Below are 17890 nucleotides of genomic sequence, written 5' to 3'. Positions count from 1 at the left end.
CCAAAGGATTTGGATCAAATACGGTGATATTATGGAAATATGTAGTAATATCTTAAAAATGTGTAAGATATAGTCTCTTTTTTTTTTTTTTAAGAGAAAGGGGTCTCACTATGTTTTCAGGCTGGTATCGAACTCCTGGTCTCCAGTGATCCTCCCACCTCAGCCTGTCAAATAGCTAGAAATACAGGCATGTGCCACCATGCTGGCTTAAGATGCATTCTTTGACACAGCAATTCTATTTCTATAAGTTTATCCATATAGGTAAGAGAACATATATACAAGATAATCATTGTAACTTTACTTATTACTGCAAAAGTTTAAGAATAACCAAACTGTAATAATTTTATAATATTTTATCAGTGCAAAAAATAAGTGATGGCATATACAAACCCTGGGATAGTAAAAGGCTATTAAAAATTATAATAGCATTCCATGTATTTTGATATACAAAGTGCCAGTGTTACAGGTGAAAAAAGCAAAGTGCAGAATACTATGTGTAACTGTTAATAGTGATGGTTTCCTGGGTCAGAACTGAAGGCCTGGGGGTAGAAATGAGAGCTCATGACTTCTACCTTTTGAATGTTGTTCCTTGTGCATGATTTACAATTTTCTAAAACTAAAAAAAAATCTCGGAAAGGGGCTGTACGCACCTAAATTACTTTGATATTCCCCAAAGTGGAGAGAAGTACCTGCTACACATTTTATGTGATGCATTCAGATCACACCAACTTCTTGAACTAAATCCGAATTTTGATTTTAATCTGATAAACTTGGCCTACTATTTTACTGAGCTCATTTCCCCTATAGCCTGATAAGGTCATTGTCCTCTCCATACTGGCACCAGCAGGAGACTACTCACCTTGAGATCTCAAAAGCCTCCTACAGGAGGTTAGTAATATCCCTGAATCCTGCAATGAATTAACTCTCTACTCCACTGGGTCCCAGGTCTGCCCCCAGAGAGTCATCCAGAGAGTACCAGGGACCATCTTCAGAAAACAAGAGGCATTTGATCCCCAAACTTATTGAATGAAAGCGCTGTTGTTTTTCTTTTTTGAATATATAAAAGTAAATACTCAAGCAGATGGGAAACAGAACAGGATAGTAATGTCCTTATCATCATTAACACCTTGGATCAAGAAGAGGCATTAAGCATACAGACTCATGCTTTGATGAAAGCTGGGAGAAAGAGGAACATCAAAGGGATCTTGAGGGCAAAGGCAGCCCTTCCCCTCCCAATCACATGCCCATCTCCTCTCACTGCAGCTTCTGTCTCAGGTCTTCCCCCAGCAGAGCTATGAATCCAGGCTGACTCCTCACTCCCCACATATCCACTCCTGCTCTCCCTCCTCCAGGTGACCCCAGCCATGAGGACCATCGCCATCCTTGCTGCCATTCTCCTGGTGGCCCTGCAGGCCCAGGCTGAGTCACTCCAGGAAAGAGCTGATGAGGCTACAACCCAGAAGCAGTCTGGGGAAGACAACCAGGACCTTGCTATCTCCTTTGCAGGAAATGGACTCTCTGCTCTTAGAACATCAGGTAGGAGACATCAATCTTGCACATCTGCAAAATCTAGAACAAAAGGATTGGAGAAAGGATCTGGAGTCAAGTGTGGAAAGGTCTACCTCACTTGAGTGACTTTACTTAATCTTCCTGGACCTTGATTTTCTCATCTATAAATTAATCAGTGAGAACCAAATAAATCTAAAAGATTTTCTTTTTTCTAAGACTTTTAGTTCCAAGATATTTCTGTGAAATTTGCTACTTTTAAGATAGAAAGAGCTACACTGACTAGTTCTTTGTAGGTCTAAATGGGCAGACTTAGTTATATAGAGATTGTTTTACTTTGTCCATTGGAAAAGCTTTTAGAACCTACAGAGGAACCTATAGGTGTGTTTCGATGTAGGCTAATAGGCTTGATTAAATCTTTCTACAATACATCCTTAGATCGAAACATCATATTGTGTCTCATACATATACACAATTATTGTTTGTCAATTAAAACAAGTAAATATGTAAAATGTTAAAAAAAAAAAAAAAGGGAGAGACAGAGAATGAAGGATTTGAATTTGGAAGGTCTTCAAAGACTCCTTGAGCACCAAAGTATTTGGTCCATGACATTAGCATGCACAATGCGGCATTTCAGAAACTGATCCAGGTGCTTTAGGGAGCCTTGTTAGGACCTGGAAATCACACATGGAGGTCAAGATTAGGCGTGTGGATGAAGCAGAATGAAGAGTAGGTAACCCTGAGGTTGAGAGGTATATTGTTTGACCAGGGAGCAGGTAATAAATACGTCCTGGATAGACTCACATGGGGAAAAAAACTATGATCTTGCATGACTAACACATAGCTAGTAAGATTTCTTGTCATTTACGACAAAGACATGAATTTTCTCCATCCTAACATGACTGATACAGTGTCTCTTATTTAGACTATCTCAGTTAGTCTGGCTGTGCTTGTCCTTTTTCCCACCTCCCTCACTGTGCCTGACCCTCTCTTCTTTCCACAGGTTCTCAGGCAAGAGCCACCTGCTATTGCCGAATCGGCCATTGTACTATCCTTGAGTCCCTCTCCGGGGTGTGCGAAATCAGTGGCCGCCTCTACAGACTCTGCTGTCGCTGAGCTTCCTAGATAGAAACCAAAGCAGTGCAAGATTCAGTTCAAGGTCCTGAAAAAAGAAAAACATTTTACTCTATGTACCTTGTGTCTTTCTAAATTTCTGTCTCCAAAATAAAGTTCAAGCATTAAACTTAGTGTGTTTGACCTTTTTAATTTTCTTTTCTTTTTCCTTTTTTTTTTCTTTTGCTTTGTTATATGGTGGTTTGTATGGTTCCATTGTATTGAGAATTCTGATCTACATTAAGTTAACTGGTCTTTGCATTCCAATGATGCACAATGTGAGCATCATAGAGCAATAACAAAATAATAAAAATGAATATAATTGGGTTTTTTGTTGTTGTTGTTTGAGACAGTGTCTAACTTAGCCACCCAAGCTGGAGTACAGTGGTGCAATCTCGGCTCACTGCAGCCTTGACCTCCTGTGCTCAAATGATCCTCCCACCTCAGCCTCTTGAGTAGCTGGGACTACAGGCATGTGCCACCACACCCTACTAATGGTTTGTATTTTTTTGTAGAGACAGGGTTTCACCGTATTGCCCAGGTTGGTCTCGGACCCCTGAGCTTAAGTGATCTGCTCTCCTCAGCCCCCCAAAGTGCTAGGATTACATGCTTGAGCCACCACTCCTGACAGGATATAAGTGTTAATTGGAATAGTTTGAAACTTAAAAATTAAATGCATTCCTAATGATACTCAAAAAGTAGAAGTTTACAATGAGAGGCAAAAAGTGATTGTTGGCTCAAAGGAAAGATAGATCTAATGGGCTATGTTTACTTGTCCTTTAATTTTAAAAAGTGGGAAAGCATTGCTATACCTAATTTTTGAAATTTTAAGCAGATGTGTTAAATATATATATTTTACATTACGCTTTATTTCACTCTGTTTTGGTGATATATAACTGTATCAACAAGATAGAATAAAATAAAGTTTAACAAGGAAAAAGTTAAAACTGTGCCCAAAACAAGACAGACTGACAAGCATCAGTGATCTCAATTAATAACCAGATAGAAGAGGAGCTCAGAAGCTGGTGACCATAGAGGACGAGGCCCAATAACCAATGAGACAAATGGTCCCTCACTGGTCCCCAAAAGGTTAATTAGACCAATGTTTAATGAAGGAGTTGGTCTCAACTCTCCATCCCTTCAAACATATGAACTCTATTTATTATAATAAAGCTATACTCATTTTAATAAAATGCTAGTGAGAAATTATATGTTAATATGTTTTTAATTATGCCAATGAACCAAGTCAATACATCATAATGATAAGAAAATTGGCCATACACTTAGGGCTATGCAAAAACTTAAGAACGATGTATTTGTGAGAAAAACAAGTTTCTAGAATTAAAATTTATATAAAAGACAGGGATTGAACAGTGCCATGACATGACAAAAAAAAACAAACAAACATTTTTATTACAACAACAACAAAAAGTCTCAGCCTGATAATAAATAACAAGTAGTCTGGGTTTGATTCATCTTAGACACATGCAAAGCACTGTTTCCTAATCAAGGGTCAGCTATTTGACCCTAGACTTGCAACCTCATTTAGTCATCTGGGGTCTCGGAAGATCACAAAAATCATAGGAAGGAGTAAACTCAAAACAAATGAGAAAAGATGTCAAATCCATGATATGGGCCCTTCTGTATCATTTTTGGTATAATGAATGAATAAGTTTGTGATCGTCTTTCAGGAATATGTTTATCTACTCTTTAAGGTATTAGATGTGTTTAAAAACAATCAGGCATACTAAATGTATTACATCAATATAGATGAAGGGAATTTAAATAATCACCTTTGTATCAATATTTAATACTCAAGAACTGGTTTAAACTTAGTGTAAATAGTGGTGAGATTTTTCTCTGTGTCCCAAAGTCCTTCCAATATTTAAGAACCTACCAGGCTAGTGCAGGCTGGTGCTGCCTTTCCTCATCTGATGGTCCTTGGTGAGAGCTCTCCACTTTACTGGGAGATAGGCGGTAGGGGCTGGTTCTCTGCCTCAGCAACCTTTCTTAGCAGGACTCTCTTCCACTTTTGCTGTCACACCTGGTCCTGGAAGTGGAGGGCCAGCAAGAGAGCATGATAGAGGAAGGCGAGCATTCTCATGCACCACCCAAGAGGTGAGGGTCTCCGGCAGCAGGAACCAGAATGGGGAGTGGGGAAACCTCAGATGCTCTATACAAGTACATCTTTTGGGAAGTTAAGGTCACTCTACAAAGTCTGTGAACTTAGGTCAGGTTGGTGTGTAGGGTGAAAGGGAAGGATTTTCCAGGTCCCACTTGGTTGCCTAAAAGTCATTGTGATGCTCCTCTATTTAACTGATTTACTCACAGCCAAAATTGATTAGTCGTTTGGTCTCTGCCCTTTCTTTTTGATGTGTTCTGCTTTTTGTTTTTTGGGTGTTTTGTTTTGTTTTGTTTGAGATGGAGTCTTCCTCTGTCGCCCAGTCTGGAGTGCAGTAGCACGATCTTGGCTCACCGCAACCTCCGCCTCCCAGGTTCAAGTGATTCTTCTGCCTCACCCTCCCAAGTAGCTAGGATTACTGGCAAGTGCCACTGCACCCAGCAAATTTTTGTATTTTTATTAGAGATGTAGTTGCACCATGTTGGCCAGGCTGGTCTCGAATTCCTAACCTTGAATGATCTCCCCACCTTTGCCTCCCAAAGTGCTGGGATTACAGGCATGAGCCACCGTGCTGGGCCAATGGGTTCTGTTTTTATAAGAATCTTGAATAGCATCTCCTGTTCCTCATCAGTCTTTATGTAAACATCAGCTACAGCGTGGGAGTTTGTTAGAGGCTCTGCTGCTCCATTCTGAGCAGCTACAGTATAAACAACCCTAGGTTTTCCAGGCAGATCTCTTCAATGTCCAGTTTTCCCTTGAAGCTAAGACTCTTGTCTTATATTAGCACAGTGATCAAGCAATATGAATAACTTCCATGGAGTAGGACTGCAAGGTCATGGGGGAGAATACCCTACTCTCTACTATCCTGAGTAAAACTTACAGTAAGAAACAAAATAAATGTTTCCTCGGGCCCAAAGCTATTAAAGTGAGCATCAAGACTCTGGTCAGCAGGACAGCAAGTTATGCAAAAACCAAGATAGACAGAAGATGTTCTTCACCCTTCCTTCAAGCAACGGGAAGCTTTTTCTAACTGTTAATGAAAATTCTTGGCTCAGCATGGACCTAAACAAAAAGGTGTGATAAAAGGCACTTCACTCTCATTTTAACCATGTCCTGCATATATCTCCTCATCTTTCCATCCCACACATCCTCATTCTCATGTCCCAACCCCAATCAGTCTAACTGCAGATCTTCCTATTCTCTGCTTCAGAAAATTCAGGTGACCACACAAATGAAGTGTCTACCTAAAATGTATGTCTTGGTCAAGGATCTCCAGAGAAACAGAACCAAAAGAACGTGTATGTATAGAGAGATTTGTTTTAAGTAAATGCCTCATGTGACTAAGGAGCTAGCAAGTCAACAATCTCCAGGATAGGCCATCAAGCTGGAGACCCAGGGAAGAGTCAAAGTTGCAGTTCAAGTCTGGAGCCTGTCTGCTGGCAGAATTCTTTCTTGCCCAGGGAAGGTCAACCTTTTCCCTATTCAAGCCTTCAGCTGGTTGGATGAGGACCACCTACATTATGCAAGACAATTTAATTCACTGAAAGTCCACCAACTTAAATGTTAATCACATCCAATAAGACACCCTTACATAAATACCCAGAATAATGTTTGACCAAATATCTGGTCCACTGCAAAACAGCCAAGTTGACACATAAAATCAACCATCACATTAGACCTTCAGTTTTACTGAGCAATCTTCTAAGTCTTCTCTGTATTTCAATCTTGTTCCAGTTCTTTAGAAGGACTTTAATAATATCCTAGTTCTATCATATTCTATATCACGTTTTTCACAGATTAAATGCTTGAAACTGTTGTTGGGTTTTTTTTCTTTTCTTTTCCTTTTTTTTTTTTTTGACAGAGTCTCACTCTGTTACCCAGGGTGGAGTACAGTGGTGTGATCTCAGCCAGCTGCCACCTCAGCCTCTCAGGTTCAAGCGATTCTCATGCCTTGGCCTCCCAAGTAGCTGGGACTACAGGCATATGCAACCACACCCAGATAATTTTTTCTACTTTTAGTAGTAACAGGGTTTCACCATGTTGCCCAGGCTGGTATCGAACTCCCAATCTCAGGTGATCCACCCGCCTTGGCCTCCCAAAGGGCTGGGATTACAGGTTTGAACCACTACACCCAGCCTTGCTTTTGAAACTTTCGATGCATCTTACACCTATGAGTAAATGTAATCTGATAGTGGTTTTGCTTTGATTTACTTGGATAAACTTCTATAATTATGTAATTGGTATTACTATAATTTGAGTATGTCCTCCAAAAGTTCATGTTGAAACTTAATCCTCAATATAACACTATTAAAAGGTGGGGTCTTTAAGAGATGATGGGGTCCTGAGGGCTCTATGCCCCTGAATGGATTAACCCATTCATGAATTAACGTGTTAGTAGATTGTCACAAGAGTGAGTCTGCTGTGAGTCTGTTGTAAAAGCCAGTTCCTGTCAGTGTGTCCTGCCTCACCATGTGATACCCTGCACAACTGAGGACTGCAGAGATTCCTTATCAGCAAGAAGCCCCTCACCAGATGCAGCCTCTAAATCTCAGACTTCCCAGCCTTCAGAGTTGTAAGAAAAAAATGTATTTTCTTTGTAAGTTACCCAGTCTTAGGTATTCAGTTACGGAAAGAAAAAAATAATATAAGACAGCTACCATCTTAGGATCAAGGAAATATGGCAATATTGGTTAATATCCATTCATTGCCCCCATTGTGTTAGGCATCACACCAATTGCTTTCCCTACCACACATGAGGTAGGAGACAATTATCTAGATTTGAGAGATTAAGAAATGGAGGCCTGGTACATGGCAGCCCATCCTTTAGTCTTCGGTATACCTGATGTTGCATAAGAAACAACAGCAAACAGAAAAAGATGACCACCCCCAATGGACAAAGGAGCCAGTGATCAACCCTAAGAAGATAGCACTGTTCAATAATTCAAAACAGCAGTTTTCAGGAAATTCAGCAAACTTTGCAATGACACAGAAAAGTAATTCGGAAATGTATCAGAAAAATTTAGCAAGTATATCAAAATCGTTTTCTAAAAAGCAAATAGAAACCCTGGAACTGAGAAATAAACTGCCTACCAGAAAGCTGTCAGACTCTCAATAACAGAATTGATCAAGTAAAAAAAAAAAAAATCAGTAAGCTCAAATGCAGGCTATTTGAAATACAAAGTAAGAGGAGAAAGAATGAAAAGAATGAAGAATACCTATTAAATATAGAAAATACCTCAAAAGAACAAATCTAAAAGTCATTGACCTTCAAAAGGGAGCTGAGAGAGGGCAAGGGCTACAAAGCTTAAATAAATAATAATAGAAAACTTTCCAAATATAGAGACAGATATAAATATCTAGGTATAGGAAGGTTAAAGATTATCAAACAGATTCAACACAAAAAAGACTATCATAAGGCATATGGTCATTAAACTCTCAAAGGACAAAGAGAGGATTCTAAAAGCAGCAAAAAGAAAGAAGCAAATTAAACATAAAGAGGCTCCAATTCACCTGGCTACAAACTTCTCAGTGGAAATCCTACAGACCAACAAGGAGAGGGACGATATGCTCAAAGTGCTGGGGCACAGGCTAAGAGATAATCTTCCCACCAAGAATACTGCACCCAGCAAAGCTATCTTTCATATATTGAGTAGAAATAAAGGTTGTGACTGACAAACAAAAACTGAGGAAATTCATTACCAGACCTGTCTGTCTTAATACAAAATTATAAAAGGAAAGTCTTTAGTCTTTAAGAAAAGGATGCCAACATGCAAAAAGAAAACATCCGAAGGTATAAAACCAATTGGTAAAAGTAAGTACACAGACAATTTTAGAATACTCTAATACTATAAGTGTGGTTTGTAGATCTCTCATATCTCTAGTATGAATACTTAAAGGCAAATCTATCAAAAATAATAAATAAAACAATTTGTTAAGAGATAGGCAATATAAAAAGATGTACATTGAGACCAAATAAGTCTAAATGTTGGGGGAGAGGGAGTTAAAGTATAGAGTTTTTTAGGTTTTTCTGTCTTTGTTAGTTTCTTCTACTTTCTTTGTGATCAAAGTTAAGTTGTCATTTGTTGAAAATAACTTCTTATGAACATTTCATAATCTTCCTAATAACCCCAAAGCAAAAACCTGTAACGCATACACATTTTTTTTTTTTTTTTTTTTTTGAGACACAGTCTCACTCTGTCACCCAGGCTGGAGTGCAGTAGCACGATCTCAGCTCACTGCAAGCTCCACCTCCCAGGTTCAGGCCATTCTCCTGCTTCAGACTCCCAAGTAGTTGGGAATACAGGTGCCCGCCACCACCCCTGGCTAATTTTTTGTATTTTTAGTAGAGACGGGGTATCGCCGTGTTAGCCAGGATGGTCTCGATCTCCTGACCTCGTGATCCGCCTGCCTCGGCCTCCTAAAGTGCTGGGATTACAGGCATAAGCCACCGTGCCCAGCCATGCATACACTTTTTTAAAAGCAAAGAATTAAAGCACTATCAGAGAAAGGAGGAAAGCAATAAAAGAAGAAAGAAAAGGAAGAGATGAGTTACAAAAGAACCAGAAAACAAGTAACAAAATGGTAATAGTAAGTTCTTACCTATCAATAATAACATTAAGTATAAACTAAATTCTTCAGTTTATAGACATACATTGGCTGAATGGATTGAAAATCAAGATCCAACTATATGCTCCCTACAAGAAAATTACTTTGTCTATAAAGACACATATAGATTGAAAGTGAAGGGATGAAAAAAGATATTCCATGCAAATGGAAACCAAAAGAGAGCAACAGTAGCCATATTTCTATCAGACAAAACAGAATTTGAGTCAAAAATTACAAAAAGAGGCAAACAAGGTCATTACATAATGATATAGTGGTCAATTTAGCAAAAGGATATAAAAATTCAAAGAGCATTCAAATGCAAATGTTAATGGATCTAAAGAGATAAGCTGAAATACAATAATAGTAGAAAACTTCAACAACTCACTTTCAATAAAGAACTGACCATTTAAACAGAAAATTAACAAAACCAAACATCAGAGTTAAACTACACTCTAGCCCAAATGGACCTAACTGACATTTACAGAATATTTCATCTAACTGATGCAGAATATATTCTTCTCATCAGCACATAGAACATTCTCCAGAACAGATCATATGTTAGTCCACAAAACAACTCTCAACAAATTTTTAAGTCAAAACTATATCATGTATGTCAAAATTATATCAAGTATTATTCTGACCACAGTGGAATACAATTTGAAATCAATGATAAGAGGAACTTTGGAAACTGTACAGACACATGGAACTAAACAACATGTTCCTGAATGACCAATGGGTCAATAAAAAAATAAGGAAATTTAAAGATTGCTTGAAACAAATGAAATTAGAAACACAACATACCAAAACCTATATTCAAGCCACAGTTACTCTTAGGTGGTCACTGGTAAAATGACACAAGGAGTTTGAGTGGGACAGAGAGATTGCAGACTTCAAAGAAAGGGACAGCATTTCAAGTGGGTTCTCCCCATTCTTGACCAAAACATCTCAAGGGCCAGACACTGCTGTGACCACCAACACCAATCACAAACACCCAGAGCCCAGGAGAAGGGAGCTGGTGTTTCCCATGCCCACCCCATGAGATTCTGAGGAGGTCTCAGCCCCAGACTGAGGCTCTGCCTGTCTGAAGAGGCAGTTCAGGGGTCCAGGCACCACAATGAAACACTGCACGGCCGGGGAACCCAACACAGATCCCAGCGAGGACACAGGCATTCTGACAGACAAATGATCCCAACCTTCCCCTTGTTTAGACGGTAAAGGACACACACAGAACTTCGGATTGTGAAGGCCAGGAGGCTTCCTTGGCTTCTAGTAACTGCCACTGCTTCAAAGTCCTGAGGTCCCTGTACTAACATTCCGTATTTTTCCAAACTGTAGGCTGGGCCAGGCTGACTCCACCCGGGGGCATCTGCATTTCACCCAGAAGTACACCTGGCTCATTTCCCAGACCTGGGGTCTCCGCTAAAATTTCACTTTGTCACTGAGGTCTTTCCTGATTTCTCAATTTTAAACTGCAGCAACTTTCCTGGGCAATCTCCATCCCACCTGTTCTCTTTATTTCTAACTGTAGAATTGTAGCGGTCTCACATTCTGTACACTTCACTCACTCTCTGTAATATTTCCCTCCGTGCTCTAGAAGGGAAGTTGCATGTTTTGCTCATTATTGTACCACAGTGTCCAGATGACTGCCTAGTACATAGTAAGAGATCATCAAATTAATTGTGATAAAATTAATTAATCATATCTAATATCACATAATGATATAAAATTAGATTATTATTACTAAACTGCATAGGAAAAAATGAAAACTACAGCCACAAAGCAGTCCATATATCAAGTTTCTGTGGCAGCATGGAAAAAAAAGCCAATTAAAAACATTGAAGGCTGATATATAGAAAAATATCCTTGGGAAAATGTGGCTTCATGAAGCAATAGGAGTTTAGAAGAAAGAAGCAGACTATTTTGGTTTTGAGTGCAAGAAAATACTTCACGGTGAAACACAGAGGTATTTAAAACATGGGTAGATTAAAAGAAGGGGTACAGTAGAATGTTCGGTGGAGAGAAAAATATCAGGGCAAGAAATATGCAGGGTCAGGTCGACCTCCACTGAATTGAGGAATGGATGTTGCCAGATAGAAGGATGCGGTAGAATTCAGGCTGATGTGCTGAAAAGCAACCATCAACTCAAGGGAAAGGGGCAGATGAGGACGGAGCCTCCCTGCTCCTCTGTGTGGATAAAGACACACTGGGAGCACCACATGTGGCTTCTGCTACTGCAGTCTAAGGTGGACTATGACTACTGCAAACTCTAGAGACAGAGAATTCAGGGAGAGGTTTGAGGGTCTCCAAACAACCAGGGCAACTTGCTCGGCCTCAAGTAAGACCCAGAACTGTTCACGGGATGCACAAACACTCTACATTCACTGATGACATACAAGAGATTTTCCACCAGGAACCACTCGTGTGGTGGAACAATAAATATTGAATAAGTCAGATGCCTCATCCCTATAAATGTAATTACCCAAGAGGGCAGCAGCCCTGTCTCTGTGAGAGGATAGGAGACTTACTCCAACAAGCACAAATTAGCAAACAGATGGCCCAATCACACTAGCCAACTTCCCTCCTAACGACCTCCAGAGCTATCCTGCTAGCTCCCCTCAAGGCTTAAATTCTCCTGCCTTTGGCTTGAGGTAAGTTGAGTCCAACGGCTCTTCCTATTACAGCGTTTTGACTCCTATTGCAACAGTCTTCAATAAACGTTTCCTTGACATTTCTTGAAAGTCTTGGTGAAATTTTTCTTTTACAAGAAAAGTACAGAGTTGTTTTGTTCTGTATCACTGTTTGTTCTGAGCTCTGCTTACAAACAAAACCAGAATGTAAGAGATGAGAAAAGTGCTCGTTTCCTTTTTTGAAGTTCTGTATTTCTTCCTTTGCCACTAAAAGCTAAATAACTCATTAAAAAAAAACTAAGGGAAAGAGTTCACACTAATATTTCCTGGCAGATCACCCTCCCAACCTTTCAGTGCTCTGTCCTCCTGGATGACAGTGACTCCCCGTCCTCTTTGTCCAAGCTCTCCACCACATGGCCACCCAGTAACTCCTGCCACCACCTGGAATTCCTCCAGCTCTGAACATCAACTATGAAGCTCCCCATCCCTGACTCACCTGCTGTCCTTCCAGCCTCTCATGTACCCGTCCCTCCTTCCCTGCTGATCAGCATCAACAAGGCTGTTCTCCCCCGGGCTGTGCATGGGAATCACCAGGGAGCCTGATGCCCAGACTGCCCCCAGTACACCTGTCATCTGCTCTCATCTCCTGTCCTTGTGCACTGCACCATCTTTGCCTCAGGTTCTCTGAGTTTGGTATTTTTGATGTTTTTCAGACATCTTAGTGGGGTCTTGAATTCAAAAGTCAAACCATGACAAGCTGAGTTAACATTTTGACTCCTATATCTTGGAATTGAGGGGGAATTCTGGCTTCAGGAAATAGTTGATTTAAGGACTCAAAGCATAAGTTACATTGTTGTCTTCACCTTTTTCCCATTTATTTCTCTTGATCTTACTTTGGGCTCTCTCCTCAGGTGACAGCCATGTGAATCATGGTCGTCTCTCTGTGACCTTCGTAGCTGATCTCCTGGAGAAAATCCCTACTTCCTTCCCATTGTTCCAGCCTACACCCAAGTCCCATGGCCACCTCTGAATCTGTCACTGAGGGCGGAGGTTGGCACCACATCTGGGTCCCATATCGCCCCACTCCCCAAGGAAGAATTGAAACTAAGAACAGTTGACAGGGGATTAGTCAGTCACTGGAAAAAGTCCACAATCCCATTCCCCCACCACAATGGGCTCTGTGTTACACTTTGAAAATAAAGTGAGAAGATCCATCGATATTTTAGAGAAGCAAAAGTTTACATACAAGAAGTGCACAAGTCCAACTTCTCTCCATGACAATGAGAACTTCTCTCCCTGTTCACCTGCTGCTTTGTAAAAAGCCACCACAAAATTCAGAGGATTGAAACAGCATCATCAGGTCTTCGCTCACACATTTGCAACTGGGGCCTGGCTCCCTCCAGGGGCATCAGAGGAGAGGTTCTGCTGGGATCTGAAGATCTCAGGGCTGAGACACTCCTGCACAGGGGCAGGCAGTGCTGGCTCAGGTGGGAGCTCCGGCAAGACTGAGGGAAGGGACTGTGTGATATGCTGGGGTCGGATCATGCTGGCTCATGAGAGAGGAGTTTTTGTGAAATAATTGTTAAATGATCTATAGCTGGGAGAATTTTAAGAATAGAAACTTAAAAACACTGCAAATCAGAGTTGTTTTTTGTTTCTTGTTTTTTTGTTTTTGTTTTTGTTTTTTCCCAGAAAGCAGGTTGCTTTGCATTCTCTAGCCAGTCCTTGTAGATGGGCTCGGTTCCTCTCCCTGTCCAACACTTAGGCTTCCTCTAAGCATGGTGCCTGGGCTCCAAAGTCACCAGCGCTCTTAGTCTGTCTGGGCTGCTAGCAAAATAATGCCATAAACAAAGCTGCTTATAAAAACAGAAATGTGTTTCTCATGGACTGATAAGTCTAAATCAAGGTGCCAGGAGATTTGGTGTCATGAGAGCTGCTTTTCTGACTCATAGATGGCATCTTCTCACTGTATTCTCATCTAGTGAGCCCTCTCACCAGAGAGGGAGCTCTCTGGGGCATCTTCTATAAGGGCACTAATGCTACTCATAAAGCCTGTGCCCTTCTGACCTTCTTAACTCCCAAAAGCTCCCACCTCTTATACTATCAACTAATGGTTTAAGATTTTAACGTATGAATTTCAGAGGGACAAAAATATTCAGGTTGCAGCACCGTCCAATAGAGAGGAAGTGAAAGATACCAGTTCATCAGGCCCGATCCCAGAAAAACAGCATGGCACTAAGTCAGGTGCACTCAATTTGTCAAGATGTTACCCAGTCTCGATTCAACAGGGGATAAGTAAACCTCCTTTTCTGTGTGAGGAGAGTCAATGATTTAGGGACACATTTTAAACAGCTCAAGGGAGTTATTCCCTCATAGTTTTTTGTAAAATTTCTGCAGACGCCAATACTAGACACATAGACAGCTTGTGAGAGGTGGCTGGGAAAGGCAGACAAAGGGCAGGGACTTGGAACTCCTGCCTGTCCCAGCTGGATCTGCAGGCGTGGGAGTCGCTGTGTGGCACAGGCAGCACCAGGACCCTCCCTCCAGGCGGGTGGACAAAGGGCTGAGGGGAGGGACAGGGTGGTGCTCTCTGAGGAGCTGGGAGGTGGACAGTCCTCAGAGCTCACCCCCATGCAGCCTCCGCCCTGCCCCACTCTAACACGTACGCTATGTTCCAAGACTGCCCTTCCCTACCAGGTCAAAACCATGTTCCAGGGCCATGCCCAAGGTCCACACACCCTGTGTCTGCTGGGGCCACCAGACTGCCTCAGCTGTGTGGGAATATCCTTGCTGCTGAAGGCCTCTCTCCTGTCACACCCACACCTGTACCCCCACCCACAGCTTCCGCAGAATATTTACTCCAGCCTGATGGTGTCAAGGCTCTTATGGAGAGTCAGCTCCAACCTAGCGCAGGCTCACTTCAATATTCTCTGGAAATTCAAATGCATGTGTATGAGAGAACAGTTTCAACGACGTCTACACTGGAAGTCTACACTTGTAGAAATTCATGGAAAAATCGATTGGGGTGGGGGTCATGGATGGCCACAGCCTCAGACCACAGCGCCCCAACCCAAGAGTTGTCAAGAAAAACAACAGCCTCACCAGAACCAGGGGACTCCAAGGAATCTCACCTTGATGGTGAGGTCACCACTAAACCAGCCTCTCCTTACTGCTACAGGGTAGGGACCTCACCACCCCCAGGACATGGTGCTGGCTGACATCCAGTACCTGGACCCCTGCTTAGCTGCTCTCTTAGCTCATGCTTTGTTGCGTATCCTGCAGGTGACTTCATAGAGTGGTATTTTGCTGGGAACACCATTTGTCTTCATGTAACCCCATTAGCTATACCCTCTAGTGCGAGGAAACCATAGGGCCTAGGTCACACCATGAGGCTGCCTTACAAGTTATGCAAAAACTACGGACTTGGGAGACCTGTGTGTAACAATATCACACCCAAATTTAACCAGCTCCCCCATAACAGCACGCTCATGTGTTACTGAGGAAATGCCTGTGGATTGGAGTGTGTTCTGTGTGCAGGAGGCTGGTCCAGGTTTCACTTCTGCAGGACACTGGACGTTTCCCAAAACCAGCAGACTTTCCCCACGTGCACACACCCCTTCTCATTTTGCCTCTACATCCATATCCACTGGGCCCTTCAGGCACCTACTAATGCCCTAGAACCTAAAACCATCATCTGGGGCCCAGTTCCCTGAATGGCCCTAATCTCTTCCTCTGCTGGAATGAGTCCAGTGCCTACTTCCTCCAACGGTGAAATTGCTGGGCTGCTACAGATCAGGAACTCACTGCTTCCTCAGAGGGGCAGCCGACTTCACTGCTCTGCAACAGCGACCACCCCTAGCGAGGCTTGAGATGCCTCTTCCCTCCTTAAGACTGAGGGAGACGCTTCAGCTCTCACTCCACTGCCCCAAGTCCTCCACAGCCCGGTGCCTGCTGCCTTCACACAGAGCTGCAGGGGAGGTCCTGTGTATCCGGCCTGCTGGACCAGCGCTGTGCACAGCCCTGCCATGGCAACAGTGGCTGCCCGGCCTGCACACTGGGCTTGGCAACCTCGCTGTAGGTATTTATTCCCTCAGGAGTGACTGCATTCTTTTCTGATTTCCAGAAAACTGATGCCATTTACCTCACTATGAGGAGGAGGAGGAGGAGGGTGGAGAGTGGTACATTTTAAAATGTGCACTATTCTCCCTAGCACTCCCCCTCAAATAACCCAGGAGGGACCATACCAGCTCCATCCTGTGTATCCCAAGCATAGAGTAATCATCCCACTCATGCTGAGTGTATGGTGGCCATTAAGCCTGTCCTGAACTGGCTTTAGAACAAGGTGTTTGAGCACACAGCACCGTCTTGCTGCCACCTTGGCTCCCTCCCTTGTGAGACCTCTGAGACACATAAGGTCTCACCTAAAAATCTCAGGATTTCTAGGCCCAAACAGTCCTAAAAAATTGTTTAGTCTCAACTCTCTAAGGTCAAGAGAAGAGGTGATTTTTCCCTCTAAGAAACCACACATTGCATGTACATCCTTAATTCCGGAAAGTCCAACAAACCTGCCCTGCTTAGCAACACAAGCCGAGGTGGCACTCCTCTCCCCCGGGCATTCTCCAACACACCTGTTTGTCCAAACAGCTTTGATTTGTTTTTATGGTTGGACCCCAGGTTCCCAGGAGGCTGGTTCAGGCCATATTCCAAATCCTCATCTGTGTGAGAGCGGCATTCTTAGCCTAGCCTCCTTACAGGGTGGATACTATGAAACACAGGCCAGCCTGTCCCAGTGGCTTTCAATATTCTTTTGGTGCAGATAGTTCAGCCTCAGCACCAGTGTAGGCATCACAGGGTCAATTGTCTTAGGAGTCATGGAGAATTCATAGTTGGTTGCTGCCTGGGCCTGGCCAGGGCTGACCATAGACAAGGCATCCCTCTGTGAACTCCTATTTTAATGCCAGCTTCCCAACAAATTTCTCAACTGCTCTTACCAGCAGGTATTTAAACTACTCAATAGAAAGTAACCCTGAAAATTAGGACACCTGTCCCCAAAAGACCCTTAAATAGGGGAAGTCCTTTCCTGCTTGTGCACAGCTGCTCATGTGGCAACATGAGGCCTGGGACAGGGGACTGTACTCTGCCCACTCTGGTGGCCTCACCTAGCTTAACAATCTGTCAGTAATACAATACAAAACTTAAACTTTCATACTGCGGTTCCACCCAGGAAGCTGTGCTCCCAATCTGACCTGTGATTATGGGGCCACCTCAGAGGGACCCAGTGAGGGAATATTTTGCCGTCTGGGACTGTTTGTTGCTGGGGGCAGTGGCTATGAGTTCAGTTAATAAACTCAAGCAGTTTCCTTCCAAACACACATGTCCTACTTAACGTGTCCAACAGAGATGATCATACTCATAGCTGCTAAAACATTATTTTATTTTGAGAAAAGTCTATTCATGTTCTTGGCCCATTGAGTTTTCATTTATTATTTATTTATTTTGCAGAGATGGAGTCTCACTATGTTGCTCAAGCTGGTCTCCAACTCCTGGGCTCAAGCGATCTTCCTACTTTGGCCTTTGAAAGCGCTGAGATTGCCTGTGTGAGCCATCATGGGGGCTCACTGGCCCATTGATTAATCAGATTAATTGTTTTTTGCTATTGAATTGTTTGACTTCCTTGTATATTCGGATATTTACCCATTCTAACACGTAGGGTTTGCAAATATTTTCTCTCATGTTCTGTGTTGCCTTTTCACTCAGTTGATGGTTTCCTTTGCTGTGCAGGTGCTTTAGTGTTCAACACAGCCCCGCTTGTCTATTTTCCATTTTATTGCCTGTCCCTTTGATGTCATAGCCAAGAAATAATTGCCCAGATTAATGTCAAAAAGCTTAATCCCTATATATTCTTCTAGTAGTTTAT

General features: G+C 42.3%; 1 protein-coding gene across 1 annotated transcript; it reads left to right on the top strand.

Moving 5' to 3' along the window:
* The first annotated feature begins 1364 nt into the window (after positions 1-1364).
* Positions 1365-2622, top strand: DEFA5 (defensin alpha 5). Its single transcript, NM_001012639.1, has 2 exons — positions 1365-1536; positions 2510-2622. The coding sequence occupies exons 1-2, from the start codon at positions 1365-1367 to the stop codon at positions 2620-2622; spliced, it is 285 nt and encodes a 94-aa protein (NP_001012657.1).
* Positions 2623-17890: the final 15268 nt, after the last annotated feature.

The sequence above is a fragment of the Pan troglodytes genome, chromosome 7, assembly GCF_028858775.2.
Source record: "Pan troglodytes isolate AG18354 chromosome 7, NHGRI_mPanTro3-v2.0_pri, whole genome shotgun sequence".
Classification (NCBI taxonomy): Eukaryota; Metazoa; Chordata; class Mammalia; order Primates; family Hominidae; genus Pan; species Pan troglodytes.
The sequence above is the reverse complement of the archived record's forward strand: the minus strand, read 5'-3'. Positions and strand labels throughout refer to the sequence as shown.

What these genes read in the sequence shown, in the direction of transcription:
- DEFA5 (NM_001012639.1), top strand. Translation starts at nt 1,365, where the DNA reads ATGAGGACCATCGCCATCCTTGCTGCCATTCTCCTGGTGGCCCTGCAG. An exon ending in CTCTGCTCTTAGAACATCAG is followed by an intron (nt 1,537 to 2,509) that starts GTAGGAGACATC and finishes TTCTTTCCACAG; the next exon opens with GTTCTCAGGCAAGAGCCACC.